This window comes from Emydura macquarii, unplaced genomic scaffold (genome assembly GCF_026122565.2).
Source record: "Emydura macquarii macquarii isolate MOO-44397 ecotype Brisbane River unplaced genomic scaffold, CSIRO-AGI_Emac_v2 contig_1254, whole genome shotgun sequence".
NCBI classification, from domain to species: Eukaryota; Metazoa; Chordata; order Testudines; family Chelidae; genus Emydura; species Emydura macquarii.
The window spans coordinates 10,211,990-10,229,771 of record NW_027131391.1 but is presented as its reverse complement, the minus strand read 5'-3'; the positions used below and the strand labels follow the sequence as shown (position 1 = coordinate 10,229,771).

At 62.1% G+C, this 17,782-nt stretch overlaps 1 protein-coding gene across 1 annotated transcript in view; it reads left to right on the top strand.

The window, feature by feature from the left end:
* Nucleotides 1-17,142, top strand: part of EMID1 (EMI domain containing 1) — a 63,841-nt gene extending 46,699 nt beyond the window's left edge. The window contains exons 9-16 of the mRNA XM_067550263.1: nt 1,022-1,168; nt 3,869-3,949; nt 4,892-4,944; nt 5,226-5,288; nt 6,077-6,121; nt 6,743-6,787; nt 12,061-12,151; nt 16,327-17,142. Of these exons, the coding sequence (XP_067406364.1) occupies nt 1,022-1,168; nt 3,869-3,949; nt 4,892-4,944; nt 5,226-5,288; nt 6,077-6,121; nt 6,743-6,787; nt 12,061-12,151; nt 16,327-16,463 (662 nt within the window). The 3' untranslated portion in view covers nt 16,464-17,142. The remainder of the gene's footprint in view (nt 1-1,021; nt 1,169-3,868; nt 3,950-4,891; nt 4,945-5,225; nt 5,289-6,076; nt 6,122-6,742; nt 6,788-12,060; nt 12,152-16,326) is intronic.
* The last annotated feature ends 640 nt before the right edge of the window (nt 17,143-17,782 follow it).

The window sequence follows — 17,782 nt, the reverse complement described above, 5'->3', positions numbered from 1 at the left end:
CCTGCCAGGGCCATGGAGCAGGGCCAAGGCCAAGGGAGGGAGAAGAGGACACCATTAAACATGTGCAACAGCTTTCAGACCAGGGGCCACTTAGCCGGGCACCACCTGCGGGCCTGAGTGCCCAGCCGCTGCAGGACCTTTGGGACAGCCAAGCCCGGCACTGGCAGGGCTAGCGCCCACGGCGCGGTGCCCCACTGGCTCCAGCCCACTCCCCCTAGTGGGAGAGGGCAGTGGGCACCTCGTGCAGAGCCGGGCTTTGCTCCCACCCCTCCATGCAGCCCAGGGGGCATTTCCTTCCCAGGCCAGGAAATCAGCTGAGCATCAGCTGGGGTTAGGAGGGAGCCAGGGCTAGCTAGGCACATCAAGCGCTGGCTGCTGCTGGAAGATCCGGTCCTGTACAGGCTGCAGGAGGGCCATGAGGCTGGCAGAGGGGAAGGGCCATTCCCAACCCCTCTTCTTGCCCCGCTTTGCAGCCGTCTATCAGGCTGAACTGATGCACAGCTGGGGCTGTTGGGCCCCTGGCTGCAGGACCGACCGGCCTTCAGAGAACTGCCTCATCCCCCTCCCAGCCTCAGAGCCCTGTGCTGGGCCAGCTGCAGGGCAGCAGGTCTGTCCCACGGGAGTGGGGCGGGATAAGTCACGTGTCCAGATCTGGTGGGTTGCAGACAGTTCAGGGGTCGGCATTTGTGCAGCATCCTCCAGCCCCAATCCCAGGCAGCCCCGCCTGCCCCACAGAGCTCCGTCAGCTTCTGCCTCTCACAGCACCGCAGCCTGGGGTGGTGAGCACCCTCCTAGCAGGTTTGCGTCCCCCCCCACACCAGACTAAGGAAATATCCACAGTGCCTTTCGCTCCGGCATGGGGCGTGCTATAGGGCGGCCGTGCCCATGAGCAGGGCAGCTGTGCTGTGCAGGAAGGGTCCCCCACCTGGCAGCCCTGCCCAGGTGGTGCCCACAGCTGGAAAACAAGAGTTGCTTTCGCTCAGCCCTCACCATCTTTCCTGCCTTTATTCTTCCTTTCCAGGCCCTCCGGGTCCCCCGGGTCTGCCAGGGCGGGATGGTGCACGGGGCATCCCTGGAGAGAAGGGATTTCCAGGCCTTCCAGGGCCCCCGGGCCCCCCAGGCTCCCCTGCCCCAGTGGGGCCGACAATCTCCCGGATCGCTGACCCAAGTGAGTAGCTGGGAGGGAGGGGGTTGGAGACAGACCACGTGCTAAGGGGCGGTGCTGCGTGGGGGGTGCTTTCCCCTCCGAGCAGTGGGCGCCGGGTGACGTGCCCTGGAGGGGCTGGTTTCCAGGGAGGGCGCTCATTAAAGGCCAGCGAGTCAGTGTGAACGTGGCCTGCTGACTGCAAAGGGCAGAGCATCCGGGGCTGGGAGCTGGGCGAGCTTCCTGGCACCGCTGGGCCTCAGCCAAGAGGACCCCCGATGGGGCTGGAGACGCAGCAGTTCGGTGCCAGGCAGCAGAGCCTGGCAGCAGCTCTGCCCTGTCCCTGCCCCCTCACGCCCCCCAGATACTTGGCCAGGCGCTTTCATAAACACCACCTGGAGGTGGTGCTGGGACAAGCCCAGCTGCCGGGTGCTGGGCGTCACTCTGCCGGCCCCTCTCCAGCACACTGTCAGAGAGCTCCGTGTAAGGACCCAGCCCCACATGCCAGCCTCCGTTTGCATGCACGCCAGTCGGTGCCAATGCCCGGGGATGGGGACACAGGCCAGGGGCTGCTCTTGGGCCCCCTGGTCCCTCACCCAGGGCAGGTGGAGGGTCCAGGGCTCCCCACAGCGGCCAGGGCTCCCGGGGCAACTCTTACCACGGCCCAGCTCTGCCTTCCAGCCTGGCCCAGGGGCAGGGCCCCATGGGTAGGGGGGGCTAAGGCGCAACTCAGCCCCCCACTGGGAAGAGGCTGGCACCGTGGGCAGGGAAGCTGATGCCCTGATCACCTTGTCAGCTCCCCCGCAAAGCACAGGCGTGCCCACGCCGCTCTGGGCCTGCCAGAGGCTTGCAGTTTGGGGGGCAACGCCACCCCCTGGCCCCCAGACTATGGTCATGTTAAAAAGTGGGCGGTTCTGGCCCCCCCAGTGCCAACGCCCCCTCTTGAGACTGTGCCCTGCCGGGTCGAGTGCCGCCCATCCCACAATGCACAGCACAGCCTGGGGGCATGCCCGCGCCCAGGGAGCCAGGGCCACGGGGCCCCTGACAGCGAGGTGGCCCGGCCATGGCCTCAGTCACGCTGCAGCAGCAGGGCCTGAGACTCAGCGTCGCAGCCGCTTTGTGGGAGCTTTAGCTGCGCCCCTGCTGGAGGTATTAACCCCTTCGCTGCCACACGGCCACCAAGGCTGGGGGGCAGGGCCTGCCTGGGCTGTCCCCAGGGAGTGTCCGCAGGAGGAGGCTCCAGCTGGGGCCCTCTGTGACAAAGGCAGGGCCAGGCAATCTTCCCTGCTCCTGGGCGGCTCTCCTGCGCTGCCTTGTCTGGCCGGGAGGGAGGGCAGGGGAGCCAGGCTGTCTCCCTGCAGGGTGAGCTGGGTCCAGCACCTCTCCAGCCTTTCCTGGCTGGGAGTTCCCGGGGATACATTTAATAGAGGCCCTTGTCCTCAGCTGGCTTGGCCTGCTCTCCCCTCTAGTGGCCAGATTTAGCAACCCAGCTTCACGGGCTAAAGAGCAGCTGCCAGACACACGCTAAACTAAAACCACCCTGCTCGGGAGTGGATCAAACCATTTCTGGGCAAGGCTTCTAGACGCCTGTCTAACCGTGGGTCCGTGCTATGGCCTGGACATGTCCCTCTGCAGACAGCAGCACCCACTGTAACTCTTGCTAGCTCTTTTCAGTGGTCGGTCTCTAGAGTGTGTTACAAGGGAAGTCGGTAGCATCCCCATTTTCCAGATGTGGAAACTGAGGCACAGAGTGAGTGACTTGTCCAAGGTCGCCCAGAAGGAAAGTGGCAGATCAGGGAACGGAACCCAGGTCCACTCCCACTTGTTAAACTTTTGCATAGCTTATTTTTTTATCGCATTTGTATCCCATTTCACGACGTGGGTGCACGATTTTGCAGGCCTGATTTATCCCCGTCGGATAAGACAAGACATTTGCACGCTAGGATCTGTAAATCTATAGCTAGTCATGCCATATATATAAATAAATGAAAATGTGTTGCCTCTACGCTTCTAGAACCTTTTAAATGTCAAGGAATAATTGAGATGTGGTAACAGCAAGAAATGGGCCTGACCGTGCCCGACACTGGGTGTTAAATAGCGACAGCCTTAGAATCGTCACCCGAGTCCTTCAGTTCACAGGGTCACTTTTCTCGCCTTTGCCCTTGCGAACTGAGGCACAGCTGCAGAGAGAGCCTGAGACTGAAGCGTTTTACTTCAGCCCTTCTATTTTCCCTGTTGTTGCTAACATCAAAATCAGCCCCTGAGCCTGGCACCCCCCAAGTCCGGCACCCTAAATCCGGCCCTGCCCAGTTCTTCTGAGTCCCAGTCCAGTGCTCTCTCCACTAGGTCGCATTGGCCCGGATGTTTGTATGGCGCTGATCATCTGGGCCCATGCGTCTGAGTGCCCAGGCAAGGACTGCCATCCCATGCGTGGCGCTCAGTGCCCCTGGATACACGGGCAGCCGGGAGAGGCTTGTGCTGAAGGCCTGACTCACTGCTGGTAACCGGGCTGGCCTCTGATCGGCTGCGTCTCCGTGTGGCTGGCTGGCGGCGCTGTTTCCCTGCTGGGCTGTGCCCAGCTGAGTGAGTCTGGCTGTGCAGCCGGCCCAGGCTCAGGGATCTTGGGCCCATTTCACTGTGGCTGCAGCGGGAGGAGGGAGTTCCCCAGTCTTACAAGCCAGCACCCCCTGGCTGTCTCCTCTAATCTCTCCTCCCATGTCCCAGGGGACCCGCTCCTGTCGAACACCTTCACCGAATCGGGTGGCGTTGGCACCATGGGGCCTGCTGGACCACCAGGGCCGATGGGTAAGTTACGCCCCCCCCCCGTTCCCTGCTGGAGCCCTGATGTCAAGGTGGCTGCCCGTCCCGTGGCAGTCTCCCAGTGCAAGTCAGGCACAGGGGATTCCAGGCTGGGGGGGACACATCCCCTGGGAATGTGCCGCAGACCCACGGCTGTAACATGCGACCGCTGGCATATAACCGGACTAGTGACAGGTGACTTGGCTGGGGGATGCGGGGGGGGGGAGGGAGGATTAGAACTCACGAGCGGCTGTTCCAGCTATCGCACCCCTTCCCATGGCTGGTTCCTCTGAGGGGCCTGCCCGAGTCCTTACCCAGGGCAGCGGGGCCTGGCTTACGGGCCGAGGGAAGGAGCCGGGTGGGCTGGAGCAGCAAACTGCTTGGTCATAGACTCCTAGCAGAGTAGGGCTGGGAGGGACCCCAGGAGATATCTTGTCCAACCCCTGCTCAAAGCAGGACCAACCCCAACTAAACCATCCCCGCCAGGGCTTTGTCCAGCCGGGCCTTAAACACCTCCTCGTCTTCCTTAGTAAGCATCACACGGGCCCAGGCTGTCCCTGCAGGGCACCCGTTGGGCGGGGGGGGGGGCAGAGCCGAATCTCCCCCACAGGCAGCCTTGCTCGGCTGGTCGAGGGGTGGGGAACCAGCCCCCGCTGGAGGCGGGAGGCCAGGCATGCCGGGGCAGGGACACTGGGCCTCTCAGGAGCTCAGCTTTGGGTGGCATGGCTCACCTGCCTGACACGGGGGCTGTGCCCAGAATTCCCACAGTCCCCCCCACCCTCTCGCCACAGCCACCTACTGCGTCACCCCCCCTCGCCCGCCAGCAGGGACGCGAGCCTGCTGCTGCCAGCCCAGGGGCTGCGGTGAGGGGCACTGGGCTGGTCCTGCCCCTTCACGCCCAGGGGCCAGGCAAGAGCTAACGTGTGTGTCCTGCCCCTCTTGTTGCAGGTCCTCTGGGTCCCCCAGGGCCAGTTGGGCTGCCAGGCCCTCCGGGGCGCGATGTAAGTGCTGCACCTGGGGGGGCACGGGGAGCTGCCCATGGGACGGGGGGCATGGCCTGAGTATCTCATCCCTCCTGTTGGGGTGGGTACGTGACCTACTGCCCCAGGCTGATGCCTTCTCTGAGCACACAAGAACCCCTCCTGGCCTGGGTAACGGGGACCTGCCCCCTCCAATGGCGCAGCTTGGGCTGTGCCAGCCGGTTGGGCCCCACAGCTCGTGGCCAGGCTGGGGCGGGGGTCTCCGGACGCCAGGTGCTGACGCTGCCCTTGTTGCTGTGCAGGGTATACCCGGAACGCCAGGTGCTGACGGCGCCGCCGGCCCCTCCGGGGAGAAAGGAGACAGAGTGAGTGACCCCCAGCCCCCGCCACGCGGCTAGTAGCCAGGGCTGTGCGGGAGAGGCCGGGGCTGCAGAGGGGCGCACGGGACGAGGCTGAGGGCAGGGGTGATGATGGAGGGGTGGAGCAGGGGCATTGCTCAGGGCTGGGCAGCAGGTACTGCCTCTGCTGTGCAGGGCGTGAGGCCAGGTCCCCCCACCCGCTCCCTGGCTGTTGGCAGGGGCTGGAGCTCAGCCCGGGTGGGTGGAGGGGTTACCGCTCCCTGAGGCAGCCCCCTGGCTTCATGGCTGTCAGTGGGGCAGAGCCCAGTGCCCTTCGCTTCCCGCCTGGCGTCCCATCCACGCCTCTGTCTCTGCCACCCGGCCCAGCCTCTTCAACCCTGGAGACGGCGTTCTCCTCCCAGCCCCAGGGGATCCCTGCGGGGCAGGCTTGGGGCACAGAGGCGGGGCAGTGTTGGGGGGCTGTTGACCCTGGTGCTGGAACTCCCAAGGGGACCCCTCCGGGGCTGGCAGTGCCACCTTCACACACCGCAGCAGGAGACACGGCTCCGACTCCCCACCCGCCCATCGGTCTGCCGGCGGCAGGGCCACCTGGGGATGGCAGAGTCCTGGGGGCTGCGTGGCCTGTGGCTGTGCCCCATGTCGGGGGCGCTGTGCCAGACAAGAGGCTGTGGCTCTGCCCAGCACCCATAGCCGACCCACAGCTCCCTTCTCTGGGGCCTGCCTGTCTCTGCCATGCCAGGGGCTGGGGCAGCACGCCAGGCCACAGCCGCTCACTCGCCTTCTCCTCTCTCTAGGGCCTTCCTGGCTCTCCTGGGAGCAGAGGCCTGGACGGGGAACGTGTAAGTTGTGGGGCGCGCTCCCCTAACTCTGCAGGACTTGCCTGCCCCATTCCAGTGCTGTGTTCTATGGGGAGGGAGCCCCGGACCCTCACCCCCAGAGCCCCCTGCCCCACATGGGCTGGGCAGAGCCACAGCCCCCACCCCACCCTGGGAAGGGTTTGATGGCCCCATGCTGGGGAAGCCTCTGTGGGTCTGTTACACATTGGAGGGGGGCTGGGGCCTGGGGCAGAATCCCAGCCTGGGCAAGGCTTGATGCCACCTGGGGGCTCATCCCAGGGTGCTCCTGTTCTGTGGGACGGGGCCGGCCAGTGTCTCCCCTCCATGGGCCAATGTCCTTCCTCATCTGGGCAGGTCTCCTGGGCCCTCCATTCGGGGAACGGCAGATCCTTCCCGGTGCCCCATGTCGGTGTACCCCCACCCCAGCACCCACCCCATCACCCATCTCAGCACCTACCCCACCCCATTCCCCACCCCATTCCCCACCCCAGCATGCCTCTTCTGTTGCCCTTCTGCCCTGCCCAGGGATCCCCTCCCCTCAGGCTTCTCATCCTTGGGCCCCCCCGTGCAGCTGCCCTGGCCAGGCTCCGTCTCACGCTGGCACCTCTCCTGTCTCTGTTTCAGGGGCCGCCAGGTCCGAAAGGCGAGCAGGGGGAGAAGGGCACCTGGGTAAGCACTGGCCACCAGCCGCTCACTCACCCGCTGCTGTTCTGCACACAGCCCCGGCCCCGGCCCCAGCCTCCCCTCCGCCCCATAGACAGAGCCTGCTCTGCCAGGCTCCTGGGGCCAGGCCTGCCCGTGGGGCAGCACCCAAGAGCGGGGCACTAAGTCAGAGAGGCAGTGCTGGGGCTGGTGCCCTGCTGGGGTCTCCCCTGGACATCCCTGCCCAGCCCTCCTGGGTCCACAGACCCTGCCAGAGCCCTTGTCCCCCCCACGCCCTGCCCGTGAGCGCCAGCTCCTGCCCAGCCCGCGCCTTGTTGGGCTCCCGAGAGTGCAGGGCACGGGCCCCACGGCCCTGCGAAGGCGCCGGCCTGTCCTGTCCTGTCCTGTGCCGGGCCGTGCCATGCCGCGCTGGGCATTTCATCACCTCACAAAGGAAATGCCCCCCAGTGGGGCCGTGGCCAGGGGGTCTCCTCCCTGCTCCCGCTGGAGGCCCGGCTGGCTCCTTGTCTCTGCGAGGACGCTGGAGAACAGGCCTGGATCCTTCCGCGCAGCAACCAGCGCGAGCTAGGCTGGCACCAGCTAATCCTGGGGCCGTTCCACGGCCATCGCTGCTGCACGGGGCGTGGCAGGGAAGCTTTGGGCCCATTTCAGTCTGGCCCCCTCCATCCTGAGCCAGGCTGTAGTCAGGGTGCTCCGCCCGGGCTCCCTGGGCCGCCCCTAGACCCTGTGCGAGCAGTGCTGGGGCAGAGCAGTAGCCGCAGCTGGCCAAGCCTTCAGCCCCGGCTGGCGCGGGAGGGCCGCCGTGGTGGGGTGAGAGCTGGCGTGCCATGCCGAGCGGCCAGGCAGGGTGTGTGCGGCACGGGTCCAAGGAGGAGGGGCGCTGCCGGGGCGGTGTCTGAGGCTGATGGTGGGGGCGGTGTGGGAATTTATGACACTGGCAAGTGGTGGTGTGTGGCGGGGAGCCAAAGGCCATGGCTTGTTTGCCCCAACCCAGGTAGGATCGGGGGAGAGGGGGGCACTGGACATGCCATGCTGGCTGGGGAGGGAGCCTGGACTGAGCCCCCTGACCCCTCTGGAGTTCAGCCCACGTCCCATCCATCTTTCTCTCTTTCTGTCTCTCTCGCTCCATTTCTTCCCCATGCCCCATTCCCCCAGCTCCCCGCACCGGGACCCCTCCTCAGCCCTTCCGCTCTGAGGGGCGGTGTCTGGGTGAGGGCACGGGCACCTCCCACTTGTGTATCTGCGAAGGTTTGGGAAGGCCTCTCTGGGAGGGGCCCGGGCCCGGCTGGCAGAGCAGGACATCCCTGAGGCTAACTTCACCAGGCCAAAGCCAGCATTTGCACCTACAGTGAAGCTGGGTCTTGCCCCCAGAGCCGCAGGGCAGGGCTGGCCCAGAGCCGTGGGTGGTGCCCTGGCTTCCAGCCCCCCTCGTCCTGTTTGTGGGGTTAGCGATCGATACAGCTGTGGGACCCTCTTTCCATGTCTCTCCATCTGCGGAGCCCCACTGCCTGCTCTGCCCCTCCGCACGTGCCTTCCACCCACCCGTCGCCCCCGCATGTCCCCGCTCCGCTCGGCTCGGCACCGGCTAGCAGCTGTCCTCCCGCGAGACTGGCACGGGGTAAACGGGACAGCTTAAATCCCGCAGCCCTGCCTGGCAGGCCCCCAGGTACCAGCTGAGCCCCTCCGCGTCTCATTAACGACCCCCAGCGTCGGCTGCATGTCCTCCATCCTCCTGTCTCTCATGGCCTGTGCCCGCCGGCCCCTCTCTGCGCTTGCAGCCAATTTCTGTGGGTGGAGAGGGAAGCAGCAGGTGGTCTGGGGAGCAGGAAAGGAGATTTGCTCTGGGGGCTCCCCGGACCCGGCCGGGCCATGCCCTGGGGCTTGGATGCTAGTGATGCTGGGAGGGATGGCAGGGCTGCAGCAGCATCCAGCTTTCCACAGCCCATTGGCCCTAGGGGGAGCCGAAGGCACCGGGCTGTGGGAGCGTCTGGCTTGGGGGGTGCTATACTGGTGCCGTGGCAGCCCCAACGCCTGGGGGCAGAGCAGGGCCAGCAGCATGTTCCAGGCCAGGCCACCCCACAGCGCCCATTGCCTCACTGGGCTGGGCTGGGCTGGGCTGGGGAGCCAGAGAGCCCCAGGGTCTCTCTATGCAGCCCCCCCTTTCTGTAGCAGGCTCCTGTCTGGGGCCTGCACTCCCAGCTGGAGCCAGGGCCTGAGCCCTAGGGAGGGTAGCACATGAAGGGGTGGGAGGAGACTGGAGAGGACCGCAGGTCCCGTCCGTTCACTGACAGCCAGGAGACAGAAAGAGGGCCCCAGGGGGGAGCCCCAGGGTGAGAAGCCTGGTCTGGCCCAAGAGCAGCTCCTGCAGGCCGAAGTGAGCTCTGCGCCCCAGTTATTCCCACCAGGGGACTACCCCCAAGGGTTTGATGAGGGTGCAATGGGTGGCGTAGGGCAGGCCGGGCTTTGCCAGGGCCCTTGTGGGAGGGAGCACAGACAATGGAGGCCAGTGCTCTGGAGCCCGAACAGGCACCAGTTCAGACTGCTCCAAAAGCGACTGCCTTTCCTGAGCGCCCCAGAGCCCTGGGCAGGCTGCACACTCACAGTCACTTCCCCAAGCTGTGAAATGCAGCCAGCTCTGGGGTGGGGCATGGCAGCCATGTTGCACAGTGGTTTAGGGCAGAGGGATCGTGGGGCTTAGATGCCACATTGATGAGCTGGGGCTAGATGGACTGGATAGACTCGCACCTGCAGGAGGAGTGGGAAGGGGTGGGGGACGGTGGCCAGCCGTGGGATTCGGCCACGGTGCTGCTGCTGACTCTGGGCTGCATGCTCGCTCCATGTCCCCTGCGTGGGCTGGCCTAGCTCGCCCCTCCCCTGCGCCAGCTGCCTCCTCATGCATGGGACAACCCAGCCTGCTCCCTGAGGCTCTCCCGTGCATGCTTGGCAGTGCAGTGACCAGCTGGGGCAGGAGGGGCTTTTTAACCGGATGCCCATGCCCACTCGAGAGAGGGCGGCTGGGCAGGTTCATCCCTCTTCTTTTTCCACCCCTTTGCTTGAGGTCGTGGGGGTCGGAGGGCACCCCGGGCATCCCCTTCACGGCTGTATCTGTCTCTTTCGTCCGCAGGGGGAGGGGTTACACCAGCTCCGAGAGGCTTTGAAGATTTTAGCTGAGAGGGTTTTAATCTTGGAAACAATGATTGGGCTTTATGGTGAGTAGAGACAGACAGAAGGACAGAATTCCAGCCGCAGGTGTGGGGCGGGGCTGAGCTCTCAGGGAGGGCGGGGCAGGATACGGGAGGGCTTGTGCAGAGGGCTGGATGCGGGCCCAGACTGCCACAAACAAACCAGTGCTCCCAGCTTCCAAGCCCCTGGGGCGAGGAGGATCAGTGGGTCGGGCCGTGGGCTGGGCTGGGACTTGCTGGCCCCACTCTGAGCCTGCCCAGCACGTCGCTGGTTTCTCAGGTGCCCCTGCCCGCCCTGGGAAGCTTTGCCTCTTTGTTTATGGCAGCCGGGGGGATTTCACGCCCTGCTGCACCTGCCTCCCATGTGGTCAGTGCTGCCTGTGATGACCTCATCCCGCTTCGCCCGGGCATAGGGCCGCTGTGGAAACCATGCTCTGCTGACATCACAGTGATGTCATGGAGCCGCCAAAGGAGGAAACCCCCAAACCTCCCCACCCCGCTCCGCACTGGGGGAGGGTCACGGGAACCAGGACAACGGCGCACCCCCAAACCCGTCCGGGCCCCGACACACACACTAAGGCACCGAGGCTGCGGGGGGGAGGGGCAGTTAAACCGGCGCCTAGCGGTGTGGGGGGAGGGAACGGCCACTTGGGTTCATCTGAACTTGGAGGGGAAGGGCAGCTTCAGCCCTGCGGACAATGGGTGCAGCTCCCGTTGCGGTGATGGAGCCGCGGGGCATGCTGCACACCCGCTGTGCACTGAATAGTGGCGCGGCCGTTCATCCGCGGGGGAGCGGTTACACCAGCGCCCAGAGGCTTTGAAGAATTTAGCTGAGAGGGTTTTAATCTTGGAAACAATGGTAGAGACAGACAGAAGGACAGAATTCCAGGATGCAGGTGTGGGGCGGGCTGAGCTCTCGGGGAGGGCAGGGCAGGACGCGGGAGGGCTCCTGCAGACGGCTGGACAAGGGCCCAGGCAGAGATCTGCCAGCAGCTGGAGAGCGCTCTGGGAGCAGCGGGGGGAGGGGTGTTAATTACAGATTTCCCTTCCGCTATGGCGATTAATACCTGGATTGGGTTCCACTCGGCTCAGGGCCCCCGTGCTGTACATGTCCCTGGGGAAAGCCAGCCCTGCGCCAGGGAGCCTGCACCCCAGCACAGCTCAGAGGCTCTCATGGGCAGAGACGAGGAGAAGCACTTTTAAAACGACATTGGAATATTTTTAAGGATGAATTAAAAACGCCTCCTCGGTCCCCAGCTCCCATCGCTGGTGAAGGGCTGGGCTCGTTGGATTGGGGCTGCCCCGACTGAACCCCTTGATTCTGGGTTGCGCCTTTCATAGCCACTGCGTCCCGCGTGCTTGGCGTAATGACTGGGCAGCGGGCGCGGAGGAGGAACAAGTGCCTGGGCCCGGGGCCGTTCCGCCCGCACACGCAGACGTTCTGGGAGAGCCTGACAGGGGAGACGTGTGCTGGCTGAGCCCCTGATGTGCACACAACACAACAGCACAGCCCCTGCCTCCCGCAGAGGTGCACACAACACAACAGCACAGCCCCTGCCTCCCGCAGAGGTGCACACAACACAACAGCACAGCCCCTGCCTCCCGCAGAGGTGCACACACACAACAGCACAGCCCCTGCCTCCCGCAGAGGTGCACACACACACAACAGCACAGCCCCTGCCTCCCGCAGAGATGCACACACACAACAGCACAGCCCCTGCCTCCCGCAGAGGTGCACACAACACAACAGCACAGCCCCTGCCTCCCGCAGAGGTGCGCACAACACAACAGCACAGCCCCTGCCTCCTCCTGTTCCTCAGGAACAGCCCCATGGCCTGACACCCGGCCGAGAGGGAGAGCGTTCTAATCCCGCTCAGGAAACGGAAAGCACCCATCCTCCAAAGGGAGCACAGGAGTAATCGCCCGCCTGGCTCCATCTCAGAGCCCTTGGGGATCCCTTCTTCTCGCAAGGGAAGTGCCTCCCCCACCCCTCCAAGCTGCTGTCCTGGTTCCGTCAGCCCTCAGTGCCGATCTCCCTCCCTTCCCCCGTCGAGGGTGAATGAATTCGCACTCTGTGCTCTTCTCAATCTCCACTAGGCCATTAGCTTACAATCCTTCCTACAGCAGCAGGCCCAGCTGGAGCTCCTGGCTAGAAGGGTCACCTTGCTGGAAGCCATCATCTGGCCAGGTAACAAGAGGCTCAACTTTTCCTACTCTCTGTTCTTCTTCAGCATGATTTGTGAACGTACGAGCTGGACTCCTTGAATGGCTGGGCTGCTCGGAGCCAGCCCTTGGTCGGGGACCCCCGTTGTATCCGCGGGTTCCCCTTTGCATGCCGACTCTGTGGATGGCAATTCCTCTGTGTGTTTGGAGCCAGATGGCTGGGATTCCAGTTAGGTGCTGATACAACCCTTCCTGGCTCGTAACTGCCAGCTGTGGCGGGGGCTGCAGGGAGGTGGAAGAGGAGCTAGTACTGCGAGCGTCCCTAGCTCAGACTTCAGGGCAAGTCTGCGACGGGTCTGCCCTCCAGCTCTGTGGGGCTCGTCCTCTCACGGCGCCCTTGGAGAGGGGCAGCGGGAGCTGGCGTCACTCAGTCGCACTGACCGTCCCTGGTTTAGCGTGGAGGGAAGCGTGTCCTTTCTCCTGCCCCCACAGGCACTGCAGATGGAGCTGTGGGGGGATAGATGCTGTTATGATCATGGTCATTTCCTGCAGTCCAAAACCAAGCTTGCATTGGCTTCAATGGGCGCAGAACCCAGCCTCCCCTGTAAGCGCCTCTGTTTCCATTGCACAGGCTGTGGAATGAATGCCATCTAAACAAGCAGCCACAGAGCTCCGAGCCCGCTGACCCCTTCGCTCACGGACCCTGGAGCCTGGTTCAGCCCCCCCCAGGCGCTGCATTAACATGCTGTGTTAGTCTGGGCTCTGTGTTCCCTGCCATCCAGAGCAAGGCATCCCCATCAGACTGCTTAGGCGGTGTGGAGATTGAGAACATACGAACGGCCACACTGGCTCAGAGCAATGGTCCGTCTAGTCCAGTATCCTGTCTGCCAACAGTGGCCAATGCCAGGTGCTACAGAGGGAGTGAACAGACCAGGTCATCATCAAGTGATCCAGAGGTTTACGCTGGGTGCGTCCCCCCAGTTTCACCCTCTGTAGCAACTGCAGTGGAGAATGAGCACTTGGGCCCAGATCCTCAAAGGGATTTAGGTGCCCCTAATAGGAGTTAAGCACCTAAATCCCTTTGAGAATCTGGGCCTTGACTCCTTGGTCTAAGTGCCTCATAGATCACCTGGCTGGAGAGGGGGAGATATGAAATGATAACCGGCCTCTCCCAGACCTGGCGGGAGGAAACCAGGCTTCGCTCTGGGCTCTGATCCCCCACGTTGCTGCCCTGTGTTGCCTTGTGTGGATGCACTGCTGCTGAACACATACACCCTCCTGGGGAGGGCAGGCTCCGAAGCGTCCCAGGGGAAAAAGCCACACCCCTGAGCAACATAGTTATAGCGATCTAGCCCCCCATGTAGACAGCGCTATGTTGGCAGGAGAGCTTCTGTCATCATAGCTGCCACCTCTCACAGCAGTGGATTAATTACGCCCGTGGAATAGGAGCGGCTTCACTTAAGCACTATAGTGAAGCAGCTGCATCAGTAACACTGCACCGGATGCAGCATTTTAAGTGTAGACCTGCCCTGTGTGTCGATGTACACATGCCCATAGGCCGGTTGGAAGAATCCACAATCAAAAACAAAACACAGAATCATTTTTTAAATTCATTTTTGTTTGACCCAAGTTTTATTTCCTGGGTCTGTTATTTGTACTGCTCAGAGCCTCAGTGTGCTGGGCGCCGCACAGCCAGAGTCAGAGAACACTGGTTTGGCTGGTTTACTTTTTAAAAAGGTCTGACACGACCTAATACTAGGACTGGAAAAGAAGTTTCATTGAATTTAAAAAAAAACATTTTTTCCCTCCCTCTGGTTTGGGCGAGGTGGAAGGGAGGAAACACACCGGCCCTGTAGCAGTGTCGGGCCGGAAGGGACCTCAAGAGCTCATCAATGCCAGCCCCTTATGCAGAGGCAGAACCAACTCAACCAGACCGTCCCTGGCAGGTGTTTGTCCAACGTGTTCGTGACCCTCCAGTGACGGGGATGCCACAGCCTCCCTTGGACGCCTGCTCCAGAGCTCAGCTCTCCTTAGGGTTCGAAAGATGGTCCTGATCTCTAACCTAACGATCCCTGGCTGCAGATTAAGCCCTTACTTCTTGTCCGGCCATCAGCGGACACGCAGAACAACTGACCCCTTCCTCTTGCTAACAGCCCTTAGCATATTTGAAGATTGTTCTCAGGTCTCCTCAGTCGTCATTTCTCATGACTAAACGTGCCAATTGTTTTAAATCTTTCCTCATAGGTCAGGTTTTCTAAACCTTTTATCATGTTTGTTGTTCTCGCACCCGTCTGCACTGGTGTAAATGATGATGCAGAACGCAGGGCAAGAGCAAGGGGAGACACTAGTGTTTATGGGGCTGGCATATAAAGAACCAGGAATGTTCCTGACTAGCCACCAACATGAACCTGATTCCTCTAGTGGCAGTGCCTAAATGAGTGAAGTGAATTTGAGTTTAAAAAATCAGTCGTAATAGTTTCAGGGAGTGGTAGAAACAAAGGGCAGGGGTTTTAAACCTGTTGCCACTTAACCCTAGAGTCCTTCACTCTAGTTTTTATGGGACTTGGCGTTCAAAAGGGACCTACCTGTAAAGGGGAAAATGGTCTATTCTGCTGCTTTGTGGTGGATAAAAAAGAACTAAAGGGTTTTTCGTTTTCCTGCTTATTGCGCCCTTAGAAGTGTGAGGAATCCCTAGAGTTAAGGCCAGAGGAGATCACTGTGATCAGCTGGTCTGACCGCTGCATAACACAGGTCAGAGAAGGTCACTCAGTGATTTTGGCAGTGGGGCGGGCACTATTCTTCCGTAAATGTTTTAAGTGAAAACTCGATGGAGCCCAGTAACTTATGGCTGAAGCGGAGCAGTGGCTCTCACCCTTTCCCATACAGAGGGCCAGTCTACACTACACAGTTAGGTTGACATAAGGCAACTTACATCGACCTAATTATGTCAGTGTCTACACTACAGCCTTCCTCCCGCTGATGTAAGTGTCGTAACTCCACCGCCACGAGAGGCCATGGGCTCATGTCGGTGTAGGTAGGGTGACACAGTGTCTGTAGACACTGCCTTATTGACACGGCTGTTGGCTGTCTAGTCAATTTCACAGCAAGAAAGCCAGGTGGGGGAGAGGGGGAAGCAGCCAGCTGGGAGCCTGTGGGACAGCTGGGCTCCCAGGAAGGAGCTGCCAGCAGAGCTGAGAGGCCAAGCTCTCAGTTCCCCACACGGCCCCACAAGGCAGTGGGAACTCTCCTGGTGAGGACACGCTCCACCGCCCCCAAGGAGAGTAGTGTGGACATGCACCACTGCAGTAATTACTGCAGTAGCTGTACATTGACCTAAAATAGCTCGACTTACCTTTCTAGAGCAGACCTGCCCGGAGACCCATCCCTGATCCCTTTTAGCAATGGGGCAGGGCAGGGCAGGACAGGACAGGCGTGACTGCACCCCTTGCCGCTTCACATCCCCAGGTTCCCTTTTGTTTGGTGGAGGACATCATGGGTGACGCCTATATTTATACACTGGGAGCTTTCTGAGCCCTTGTTGAAAGGGGGCAGAGGGGTTGAATTCTTAACTAGCAGTGCTTTAGCCCAGATGTCTGACTTAAACCACTGTAATATTCTGATTAAAATCCCATGCCCACTAATGTTTCCTATTTTCCTTCCTTAGTCCCTGTGATTTCACAACCAGGGGTGACAAGACATGATTTCCTAATGTAACAACCACGTAGGGAAAACCCTGGATCCATCAGACAGATTCAGATGCGGGCAGCAGCCTAGTGTTCTCTCCTGGCAGCTCTCCTGAAACGCCCACCTCCGCTGGGCCAGGCAGGTGCCTGGACAGTGCGACTCTCCTTGGGGATGGCACAACTCAAACCCTGGATCTGGGGAGATGTAGCGCTGCTGCTGTCCACGAAAGGCAGAGACCAGGGAAACCCACAACGTGGCAAACCCCTGAAACTAGCCAACACCCAGAGCTTTGTCCTGCAAGACCAGCGTGGACACATGGCTGCCGGGTGCTCTGCTTCGGCCACGAGCATGCTGGCACCGCAGTAGGGCTAGGGGGTAGCTGGACAGTGACTAGCTGGTCAACAGAGCCGCTCTGCCTTGCCGAGCCAACGCCCTGCCATCGTCCAGGCTCCCTGGTTGGGTCTCTGTGGAGGAATGTTTGGGTTTGACTCTGCTTTTCTTCCCTCCCCTTGCTAGAACCAGAGCCAGGATCAGGGGCCGGACCCTTCACCACTCGCGCCCCTAGCGTCTACCGGAGCAAGCGTGGCGGGCTGGCAGCCTACAGAATCATCCCACGCCGGCTGTCCCAGCAGGCCGAGGATGGGAGCAAGTGAAGCGGCAGCATCCCACCCGTCGGGGTGCGAGGGGGAGCCATCTCCCGGGGGTGCACCCCTCCCCTCCCGCACATCGTTCGGGACTGTCACATGAAGAAAGGCTGAAGGAGCCCTCCCAGGACATGGAGCCGGCTGGCGTGACTTCCTATTTATTTGTTCTAAAGCGGCCTGTAACCGGTGAGCCCCGCCGGCCGCCTCCTCATGTCTCCAGGACCCCGCCCCTGCACTCCCCCCCTTGTCCTGCAGAGGGAGCGCCTCACCCCTTGGTGCTGTGGGGTGGGACGTCTCCACGGTAACCCAGAGGCTTTGGCCTGTAGCTCCCCTGGCTGGCAGGGATGGGAGAAAGAGCATCGCTCTCCCTCTGCCGGGCACTGCCCAGGAGTTCAGCCTGTTTCCCCACCCGGGGGGTCCAGGGGATGGGGCCTTGGCCCTCCCCAGTCCCCAAGGATTGGCCTAGCTCCTGAGGTTCCTTCCCTTTCACCCGTGAATTCATCCCCAGGCAGGGGCAGCTGGGACGAGGCTCCCCCCGTCCTGGGATGTTTGGGACCTGGCAGCCCGTGAGCAGTGCTGGGCTGGCCTTACAGGGCAGCTCCGGCCACGCTGCTGGGACGCCGGCGCTGACGAGCGCCAGTGAAAACCACGCTTAGCAGCTGAGCCAGGGTGGAGATAACCTGGTCAAACCCGGCTGGGCTGCCCTAGCCCCTGGCTCTGCAGCTGGGGCAGGGTGGTCATCCTGCCCTTGGCCTGGGTCCGCAATGGCACCGGCTGGGGGTTCATTACCCCATGGGCAGCCCTCTCATCTCTGAGCGTCCAGGCCTGTCTCAGGTCCAGCTGTGCGGCTCTCCATCATCCATCCCCATTCTTCTCCCTCACCGCCTTGACCCAACACCCGGCTCCTTGCTGGGCCCCCTCATCTGCTGCGAAGGTGATGGCACGGTCCAGCTACGGAGAACCTGCTGTGTCCTGCGGCGGGGGGACCCTGCACCCCAGAATCTGCTCACTGGCTCAGCTCAGCTGCACCCCACGTTCCCCTTTCCAGCTGTGCCCTTGAGTGAGCCGGTCCCCTTCCAGCGTCTCCAGCCCCACCCTGGGCTCCTTCCCCCACCAAGGGGGATCTTCCACCTGGAGGCCCAAATGTCATCAATGGCAGTGGCCGCGGCTGTATGGGGGCATGAGACCCCCTCTGATGTTCTGTCTACGCCCCCCTCCCTGTGGCCCCTGAGCACCTGTCTTGGAGAGCAGCTGCTGACAGCTGGGAGAGCTGGTGTAAAATGGGGGGAAGGGCCAGGAGTGGGGAAGGCTGTCATTAGTGGGGAGCC